This window comes from Budorcas taxicolor, chromosome 14 (genome assembly GCF_023091745.1).
Source record: "Budorcas taxicolor isolate Tak-1 chromosome 14, Takin1.1, whole genome shotgun sequence".
Lineage (NCBI taxonomy): Eukaryota > Metazoa > Chordata > Mammalia > Artiodactyla > Bovidae > Budorcas > Budorcas taxicolor.
Window position 1 is genome coordinate 74,937,672 of NC_068923.1, and position 10,930 is coordinate 74,948,601.

The following is a 10,930-nucleotide window of genomic DNA, read 5'->3' on the forward strand; positions in this document are numbered from 1 at the left end:
ATCAGTTTTCCCTGTGAGGATGATGAGCAGATTCAGGCAACTAACCCACCACCACAGGCCAGGCTTCCAGCTGAGGGGTGGCCTCTGGCTTCCCTGAGGGATCCTGCGAGGCGGTGATGTCATCAATGCATTTTTCAGAAATGCCCAAGGTGCATCCAGAATGCCCCTCCAGCCTCTCCTATTGCTTGTAAATTCACTTTCTTCAGAACCCCCTCCTCTCCCAATCTCTCCAAGCACCTTCTTGAATTTGAGGCATTGGTGAAGAGTGTATAGAACACAGTATCTGGTATTTAAATGGATAAGTCTGGCTTGGCAGGTTAGCAAATGAATGAATCTGGACCAACAAGAGGGTGAGCAGGTGGGTAGGTGAATAAGAGCATGAACTGTCACCAAGCATGCCCTGGAATGGCACCCTCCAGAGGACAGGGATTCCCACTTATTCAAGACCCCAGCCAGATTCCCCTGACCCAACAGCATGAAATTTTTTCAAAATCCATTTTAAAAATGTGTTACTTAGAAACTAGAATATTTATGAACATGTAATCAAAGTGTGGCAAAACACTTATAAAGGTAACTTACCATTTGGTACACACAAACATTCATTTATACCTAGTTGCTAGGTAATACATTTTTGAAATGTTCAATATTTTATATCTACCACCTGTATTAGTGGGCCATTATTTCCCTCAGCTAAAAGCAAACTATGTTTTCTATCACCATCAATATTCTTTAACCTTGAAGGAAACTTTTAAAGAAACAGGGATGGGAGAGCTTTAAGATCCCATCCAGGGTTTCTCAACCTTACCTGTGTGATTCAAAGTCTTACCTGGGAAGACTTTTAAAAATGTCAATGTATTTTTTTTTTCCTTTTTTAAAACATTCTCTTAATTTTTTTTTCTTTTGTGCATTGTGGGTGTGTGGTTTGTCTTTTTTCTCTTTATGGTCTGGCATCCATGTTTTTAAAGGTTCCCAAGTGATTCCCATGTGCAACCAAGGCTTTAACCCACGTGCAGCTGAGACTAGTAAAGAGACTTACTCTGTAAACGTGTAGGCTTTATGTTCCTTGTGAAAGTCAGATGTGAAATCAACCCATGTCCTCATTCTGATCCCGCCTCGTCATCTCCCTCTTCTTTACACTTATTTCTGTCTTGGTGGTCAAGTGACTCATGGGCCGTGTCCATGAGGATCCAAGTTCAGGTGAACTATGCTATCATTTTGTGAAAGCTGTACTTTCCACTCATGATGCTGGACTGAACTTCTGTGCCTTGAAGTAGTTTTAGGGACTGAGGAAAGCATAGTTTAAATAAATCCTGAGGAGTTTGCAAACCACCCCGAGCCACAGCTGGCCCTTCCCCCAAATCACAGGAATGTTGAGAAACAGCAGCTATATGGCCACCCTACCCTCTGTCAGTGGGCTTGCTCCCCCCCATACATTTGTACTCTGTTCGTTGCCCCCAGTCAAAACCCAACCACGTGTCCCTTGGGGAGTCAGTTTCTCTCCAATGCTCCCTACCATCACAGCTTTGAAAAAGTGTTAGTCTTCAATCCTAACTAGTCTCGTTTTCTGCTTTGATTGTTTAATTTCTGGACTAGGTCATGTCACTGACTCATTTGGAAAAGCAACATGTGAGGATGCCCACCCACAAAATCTCTTTTCCCGGGCTTTGGCATTAGTGGGGTGTGAAGTAGCACACAGGAGGGCAGACGTCACCATTCACCTTCCATGCCCATCCCTTCATCCTTCCGATGCCCACTAAGCAGGTGGGGTTCAGGAGTGGGGGTTGAACCAAAAGACTTGCACACGCCAGTGGGTTGCAGTTATGTATTCAGTTTCCTATGTTCTTGAATAACACGGGCCACGCGAAGTGGGAGAGAAACACTGGAAGAGCTGCCTGGCTGGGTACATGACTTCTACTAAGTCCTAGGTTCCTACGCTTTACAGGATCATCTTCCTACAGGAAAACCGGCTCCCACAAGGATAGCAGGGGTTACAGGGGTCACAGGGGTTACAGGGGCTGCAGGGGCTACAGGGGCTGCAGGGGTTACAGGGGTTACAGGGGCTACAGGGGCTACAGGGGTTACAGGGGTTACAGGGAGACGTGCAAGGGTAGCAGGGAGACTCGATCTTGACGCAACTGCCGAGCCCGTAGGAGTATGTCACGTCCTTCTCGTCCACGCACGGGGGCAAGCTGAACTCTTTGCAGATGTTCATGTAGCTGTATTTTTTCGACCCCAGGCAGTCGTATCTGTTCTCGCGCTCGGCCGACACGCACACCTTTCCGTCCTTCACTCTAACCTTGACTTGATCCGGTTCAAAGCCGCACACGTTCACCGATCCTAAAATGTTACTGCTACAGCAAGAGGACGCCAGAATTCTATTTGTTGTTCTTCTCAGTCTGGAGTTTAGGAAAAGGAAAGGGTGGGAGGGAGAAGCTCAGATGGTGGGGCTCAGACACAACTTGACAAGCAGCATTTTAACCTCTATTAAAAAAAAAACAAAACAACCCAGCTGAAGTAAACACTAGTCACTGTGAGGAGTCAAACTTTACAGAAAGGTGTAAAGTGAGAAATGAGAGTCAGCCCATGGGAACCACACCCTCCCCCAGGTAAACCCTTGTTAACTATCGGTGAGTGTTTGGTCTTCCAGATCTCTCTGGAAGTTTATTTTTATTTTTACTGTTTATTTTTAATTTTCTTTTTCTTTCCAGTTTTATTGAGAGATAATTGACATACAGCATTGTAAATTTAAGGTGTATAGCATGATTTGACTTAACCTACATCATGAAATGATTATCTCACTAAGTTTAGTGATTATCTATCACTTCATATAATACTGAATTAAACAGAAAGGTCTTTTTTCTTGTGATGAGAACACCTAGGATTTAGTCTCTTAACTTTCATATACAACCTATAGCACTGTTAATTAATCATATTGTATATTACATGCCTAGTACTTATTTACCTTATAACTGGAAGTTTGTACGTTTTGACCACCTTTATCCAATCCTCCCCCTTCCTCACCCCTCTAGTAACCACAAATCTGATCTCTTTTTCTATTTGTCTGGTTGGTTTGTTGGTTGGGTTTTTCTAAAGTATAATTGACCTACAACGTTCCTGGGGCACAACATAGTGATTTGATACTTTTGTCCATTACAAAATGATCAGCACTTTCTCTTGCATTTAAATCTCAACTCCTTGTCTTATTAGTTATGGAACCCTGGGCAGGCTTCTTAACCTCTCTTTGCCTCAGTTTCCTCATCTGTAAGACTGGGACAATACCAGTAACCCATTTCTAGGGGTTTCATGAGACAAATTAGTTAATGAATGAAAAGAACCTATATACCAGTGCTCCAAGCACGGTTAGCACGTTAGGCTTTTGTCTGTTGCCTGTGTGTTCGTGTGTCCCACAATGTGCCATGGAAAGTACTAAGCCATTGGAGGCATTGTTTCGTTTGACCTGCATGAGAACCCTGTCATGCAGGTGGAATTGTCACTGTTTTATAGATGGGGAGATGCTGAAGGTGGTGAGTGCAGAGCCTAGATTCAAATCCAGGCCTGTTTAATGCCAAGGTCATGATTTTAACCATCACTTAGACTGAGCTCTCAGCATGAGGACCCAGACACTCAGTCTTGGGGGCCTGGCATCAGCCCTGCCTGCTCTGGGCTTCCTCAGGGACCACTTTCTTTCTAATTGCCTGAGCCTTCCAAAGACCCCCTAGTGCTCTGAAATGCTCTTCTGTTTACTCCCTAACATTAAAGAAAAAAAAAAAAATCTGTATTCTAAGAGCCACTCCTGGCAAATCTTGCATCTTTGGCCTCCAAAGGGAGGTCTTGGGAGTGTGCTTTTTAGAACCTCTTCTGGTTTGAGTAGTCTGGACTCTGATTGGGTGATTAATCTGAGATATATTTTTTATTCTGACTTTTTATGCTGAATTTTGTTTATACACTTACTGCTTTTTGTTACATAAGTTACACAAGTTCACTGTAGAAAACTCAAAATGTGCTGTGCTCGGTCGCTTTAGTCATGGCCGACTCTGTGACCCCGTGGACTGCAGTCCACCCGGCTCCTCTGTCCATAGGATTCTCCAGGCAATAACACTGGAGTGGGTAGCCATTCCCTTCTCCAGGGGATCTTCCTAACCCAGGGATCGAACCTGAGTCTCACGTCTCCTAAATTGGCAGATGGGTTTTTTACCACTAGCGCCACCTGGTAAGCCCAGAAAACTCAAAGTACAAATAAAGAGATGGACTATTTTTTCTTTTTAAACAGACCACAAAAGCCCTCTTGCCTTCTGCAGGAGATGGATCTGGGAGCCCGATCTACAAGCCAAAGCCAGCTCCCAGATCCATCTCCTCTTCTCAGCAATCTAAGTCTTGGGGTCTAAATTCTTGTTTGCTTTGGATTTTGCTTAGATGTCCCCCTCTTCCACTATTCCTGTCACTGTGGCCCCCTCTCCACTGCAGCAGATGCACGGGGGCCCTCAGGAAATTGTCCCGGAAGTCTTGGCTGGATCAGGTTTCTTTCTTTTGCTCCTAGGTCAGGTGTGACCTGTAGGGATGTGTGGGTTTAGGAGAAATTGCAGAAGCCTCATTTTACTCATTAGATTCAGCTCTGGACTTGCAACCCGACTCCATCACCCTACATGAGATTTTTCCTTGGCTCTGTGAGGTTCTGGGTAAAGGGAGATGGCCTGCTTTACTGTGATCATGAGGGCGGAGGTTAGTCACGGTCAACAGGGGCAAGTCAGCCTCTTTGGTGGCTGGCAGAAGCCTCTTAGGAAAACTGGGGAAGAGCGAGTGGGCAGCGCTGTTTGCCTGCCACTCTGGGGTGTCACCTCCCCTCCCGACTGAAACTGGATTTCACCTGAAGGTATGACCACACTCCTGAATGTGATTCTGCCCAGAGCAAAGGGGAGTGATACTGCCAGCCATCTTCACAAAGAGATGAATCAGTTTTCTGCCGAGTGACGAATAAGGTGTGAAGAGGATGACGAGAAGGCCAGTCTCTACACTGAACCAGAGGATGACTGCCCTTCCTCTAGTTACTTTTTCTCCTTAGACCCCTGCCAGTAACCCGTTCAGCTTACTTGTTCCTTTCCAACACATCTTTCCCTCTTCTTTTGCCTCTTCCTGTCTCCTTGCCTTGTCTCTCTCCTGGTTTTGGATGATACTGGAGAAGTATGACTCTCAGCGGGAGCAAGGTGGCGCCACAGGTGCATCTGAATACCTGTGGCACTTGTTCAAACACAGGTGCCTGGGCCCCACCCCCAGAGTTTCTGATTCAGCTGGTCTGAGGAGGGAACCAGGAATTTGCATTTCTAACAAGTTCCAGGTGATGCTGGCTGCTGGGTTCAGATAGCAGATCACTCTGACCATTGCTGACCGGCCGTTTAAGCACGATTCCAGAACTCAGGCAAACCTGGCCTCAAGTCCCGGCTTCCCGTATCCTGAGGATCAAGAACGTTGCCCTGACTCTGTTTCATCATCTCTAAGTTGGCCAAGATGTTGCAAGAATTAAATGAAGATGATATGCTAGGCACTTGATTTTCACTCAATAAAGGTAAGTCTCTTTATCAGTCTCCACCTTACACAGACTTCCCCAAAATATGAGGCTTTAAGTGGCGAAGCCCCAAGTCCTGTGTCATTAAGCACTAAGGCTAAATAATGGACATGCCCTTGGCCTGCAGGGGCAGCAACTCCTACTCCTGCTGCCCTGGGTGCCTGGGCCCTGAGACCTATGGGTACAAAGAGATAGCAGTGAGAGGGGATGAGGGGCCCAGCTTGATTCCAGCTCTGCAAGGTCACAGAGGGAAAGAGCGAGCTCTGCTCCGTGGGAGAGTCAGCCTGCTGCCAGCCGTTAGGTAAAGCCGCAGAGCCCCTGGGTTCCTCTCTGCTGGCTTCCCACAGTGTGACTATGCCCTGATCTTTGGGTCAAAGAATGAGGTGGGTGGGGGGAGTGGAGTGATTTGCCTGAGGGCTTAAAGCCCAGGGAGGCGCTGCTAAACCACAAAAAGTGCACTCTGGGGGCTGACAGTCATCAGCCTCCCCCAAGGAGGGTGATGCAGGGAGAACTTCATACTCAGAGTGTGAGGGGTAAAAGGAAATGAGAAGGCTGGTTTCAAAGTTCTCAGAAGATGATGCCTCTGATGTGGGGGGGTTTTTAAGGGAACTTCTTGAGCTGCAGGTCAGCCAAGGATACTTGGATGAGTGGACGGAAGCAGTCTCAGGATGAATTTCCAGGTACCTGCAAATGGCCCAGCGTTGAGCCTAGGGCATTCCTAGGCGCAGCTGCAAAGCAAGGTTTATTTGCCCACGAACACTAGAGCCAGGTGTTGGAGCCACTCCAATATGAGCTATAATTAGATAATGAACTCCTAAGGGCAGGATGGCTCTTACCCAGAGGGTAAAGCGTCTGCCTGCAATGTGGGAGACCCGGGTTCAATTCCCAGGTCGGGAAGATCCCCTGGAGAAGGAAATGGCAAGCCATTCCAGTACTCTTGCCTGGAAAATTCCATGGAAGGAGGAGCCAGGTAAACTACAGTCCATGGGATTGCAAAGAGTCGCACACGACTGAGGAACTTCACTTCTAAGGGCAGGATTGAGGAGGGGCTGGCTTTGTTTCTACCATTTGCGTACAGAGGACAGGAAGCCCACGAAATGCAGGGGTGATTCAAGTGCAAACTTACATCAGGCTGGTCGCATGGTTTCTTACAAGAGAAATCAAACTCAGTAACTTCAGTCTCTTTCAATTCAGAAGAGGAAGGAAGGAAGGGTCAGGGAAAAGGCTAGTGCTTAGAGTACAAAAGTAATTGGGGCAGAAGAAAAGAATTTCAAAGAAGCTAATGAAATGGAAGTGCTTACTTGGGTCTCCACTATTGAAGATACTGCCAAGGTGTCTTTAGAAGTAGCTGCTCAGTAAACAATGGAAAGAATTTGGACCTTCTGTACCCAAACTAAAAATACACACACACAATCAAATACACACCAATCAAATACACACTCAGGAAGGCTCAAATGACTTTTGGGGGAAATTATATGGCCTGCCAAAACTTCTTGCCCATTATTAACAGAACACCCAAAGACGGAGCACACAGACTCTCACACAGAAAAACAATTCCAGTGGGGCTATGGCAACTATAGACCAAGGCATCTTCTGCATTGGGCAAAGAAGCTTCTGGATAACATGTCCTGGCACCTAAGAGCACATGTCATACCTAACCAAACTGCTGGCTTTTGCTTTAAAGAGTAAAAGGTCACGTGCATATGTTTTCTAAATTCTAAAAGCCTTGGGAAGGTTTCACACCAAAGACTGTTTTTTAAAAATCGAATCAACATGATATTTCTGAATCCATTCAGTCATGGGTTGGGAGCTGAGAGATAAGAAAAGAGGCATTTCACTGAAAAAAAAAAGATAGTGGGAGTCCTCTGGGACTAGAGCTGGACCAGGCTTTAACATTTTCATTCATATTCAGAAATTTGAATATTTAGGTTTGCAGGTAACTCTAAGCTTTTCAGGACAGTGAAATGTCAAGCTGTTAGAAATAGAGCATAGGAGTTTCCCAAGGTGGTCTGAATAGGAAGAAAAGCAGCGGGGAAGAGGGCAGACCTGAGGTCATTTCTGAAATGAACTCAGGATTATCAGTTCAGAGATCTCAGAAGCAGCAGCAGCTTCATATACTGCTGCAGGCCACAGTATGAAAAAAGTTAACGAAAAATCCAGACATCAGCAGGTAAAGTTATCACAAACCATAGCAAGTGTTAACCTCTTGTATAAACCACACTGCTGAGATTTAAGCTTGAAGTCGTGTCTACTGCAGATCATTAAGTAGAGACTCTCAGAGTAGGCAGAGGGTGCCCAGCTGGTAAAGAACTCACCTGGAGAGTCTGGAGAGTAAGACAGCCTGGAGACAGACTGAGCAGACTTGGAGCAAGTATTTGAATAGTCAGAGGCACGGGGAGGTAGACACAGGCTACTCACAAGTAGCCCTTCACTCAGACCAAATATTTTTTAAAAAGGGCCCTTGCATGAAATTTATGTAACTTGATACTTGATGGGGTAAAAATTAAAATTGGTTCAGATTGAGTGTAGATGAGTTTATTTGGCAATGGTCCCATCTCAGACTATTGAAGGAAGCTCATTACTGACCTTTGGTGACCGATGACCTAGACAATAATTGTTCTGTTGCCCTTTCCAGGGAATCATCACTGTCCCTGTTGTCAAGGGCTTCATTCTCTCTCTTTCTGTCTTCATCCATCCATCCATCATCATCTTTCTTTTTCTTTCTTCCTCTCTCTCCCCCTCCTCTCTCCCCTTCCTTCCTTGTTCCCTTCCCTCCTTTTTTTCTTCCTATCTATTCATCTGTTAATATATCTGTCTCTCTGTCTAATCTATCAACTAATCTATTAATCTTATCACTGGGATAAGAAGGACATTGTTTAAGGATACAAACTGGCAATGAGTAGTAAGTCCTAGAGATCTAATGCACAGTATAGTAAATGTAGACAAAAGAAACATTGTGTTATAATCATCAAACTGGATAAGAGGCTAGGGCTTAATCAATCCAATCACTAAAAAGAAATATGTAACACAGTTTGTTGTTGTTTAGACGTCAGTCGTGTCCGACTCTGTGCAGCCCACCAGGCTCCCCCGTCCCTGGGATTCTCCAGGCAAGAACACTGGAGTGGGTTGCCATTTCCTTATCCAATGCATGAAAGTGAAAAGTGAAAGTGAAGTTGCTCAGTCATGTCTGACCTTCAGCGACCCCATGGACTGCAGCTTTCCAGGCTCCTCCGTCCATGGGATTTTCCAGGCAAGAGTACTGGAGTGGGGTGCCATTGCCTCCTCCATGTTTAGTCACTAAGTCCTGTCTAATTCTTTGCGACCCCATGGACTGTAGCCCACCAGGCTCCTCTATCCCTGGGATTTCCCAGGCAAGAATACTGGCATGAGTTGCTATTTCCTTCTCCAGGGAATCTTCCCAACACAGGGACCAAACCCTCATTTCCTGCATTGGCAGAAGGATTCTTTACCACTGAGCTACTAGGGAAGCCCCTGTGTAGCACAATAGACATAGCTAATTATTGCTACAATGGCAATCATAATATATAAATGTATGAAATTTGCAACATTGTACACCTTAAATTCATACAATATTATATCAAATATAATTATATAAAAAGATCATCTATTTGTGCCATCTTTTTAAAAAATAGTAGCATATTAAGTAGTTTTTCTGCACCTTTTTTCACTTAGTATGACAATACTTAAAATGCTTCATCAGTTCTTTTTACAGCTACATATTATCCCAATGCATGAATGTACCATAATTTGTTTAACCAGGTGACAATGCTTTCAACTATTTTTTCTATCATAGTTACAGACTAAATGGCATAAGTAAACAGAAAAAGAAAGTTTTCTCAGGCAAAAAGTAAAATGTGATGAAAACCAAAAAAACTTGTAAAGTGAATTTAAAATTATCCAGTTCAATTAAAACCTTTTCAACTGTATTCTGAACACTGTGGCTTCAGTTCTGTCATTTCTTTACACAATCTTTACTATAGTTGAAGGGGGAGGCAGACAGTAAGCCCAATACCAGCTGAATTTGAAGTCATCAAGAGTTGGAGAATAGGAGAAAGGATTTCCTACAAAACCAAATAAATGCCTCTATTGTTCAATTTGCTCCCCTGCTCTTAAAGCCTCTGGCAAACGTTTGACTTGATCAATTATTATTACTTCTCCCATAGTCATTTCTGTAAGCCGAAATACACTCAAATCACTTTACTCATAACCAGAAAAAATGTTTCATTTGCTGCTCCCAATAGCTTTTTAATGACGCCCCCTGTTTCTTTCCCCCATTGAAGCCACATTATTTATCACGTTGGCGCTCCTGCCATAAGCCGAAAACAACCTTGCCAATCGACATCATTACACTGTCTTTGGAGAATCTTACAGTCCCCATTATGGACCCGTTTCCTCTTCTTTCCTTAAATCTTTTCTGTGTCACCAGAGTCATTATCTTGAACCCGGTTCATCTTTGTTCGCGTATCGATTGTCACCCTCTCCTCCCTGATTCCACCCTAGGAGGCTAATGCACCAACTATAAAGCCCTGAAGGTGCTGTCTTACTTGGCAAGCTCTCTCTTCTCATCCTCTATCGCTCTAATGGCTTTCCTCTCCAGACTCCTGAGAGACGGGCGAAGACAGTAAAGCTTCACGTCACACAGGCAGCATGGGTAGAGGTCGCACAGGCCGCAGGAGCGCGGCCGCTTGGCGTAGCACAGGCAGTAGGGGTAGGGGTGCAGGTCGCAGCAGCAGTAGGGGTGCACGTACAGGTCGCAGAGGCACCGCGCGCTGAGCTCGTCGATGCATCGCAGCTGCCTCAGCTCTCTGTCCACCTTCTTGATGTCCCTTCTCACACTGTCCAAAAGACAACTCAGTGCAGCCATCACAGTCACACCTTATTGTTCTGTGAGTACCTTTGGGAAATGGCACTCGGGGGGGAAAAAATTGTTCTAAGCTCTTCTCAGAGGTTTCTTTTAAAAATAAATGAGGCACACATGGTTCACTTACTTTATAAAGCTTGGGTTCTATGACCTCACCACCCTCTTAAGTATGTCATAGTCTTTCGGTTACCATGAGAACTATACCCAGCCAAGGTCTCCAGAGGGCCTCCTTAGAGTTACAGAGCTACTCTCAGAACCACCCTGATGTTAAGATTTCATTCACCTTGAAGTGGGATGGGCCCCCCAGTCATCACAGTTCCTTAGGGTTTATTGGGCTAAATCATGCTGCTCTTGACTTGTGTGTGTCCTGTGGATTAGCCACCGCAATGAAGACCGTAGTGTGCAGGGTAGAAGCAGCTGCCTGGCTCCTTCCTTCAGGACCTCCTCACTCCAGCCTCAACATCTAGCCTTGCCCCTTTTACTCTAGG

At 45.1% G+C, this 10,930-nt stretch overlaps 1 protein-coding gene across 1 annotated transcript; it reads right to left on the reverse strand.

The window, feature by feature from the left end:
• Positions 1–1,936: 1,936 nt before the first annotated feature.
• ODF1 (outer dense fiber of sperm tails 1) lies at positions 1,937–10,445 on the reverse strand. Its single transcript, XM_052652015.1, has 2 exons — positions 10,126–10,445; positions 1,937–2,396 (listed from the first exon to the last, which is right to left on the reverse strand). Exons 1-2 carry the CDS (start codon positions 10,443–10,445, stop codon positions 1,937–1,939), a joined length of 780 nt encoding a protein of 259 aa, XP_052507975.1.
• Positions 10,446–10,930: the final 485 nt, after the last annotated feature.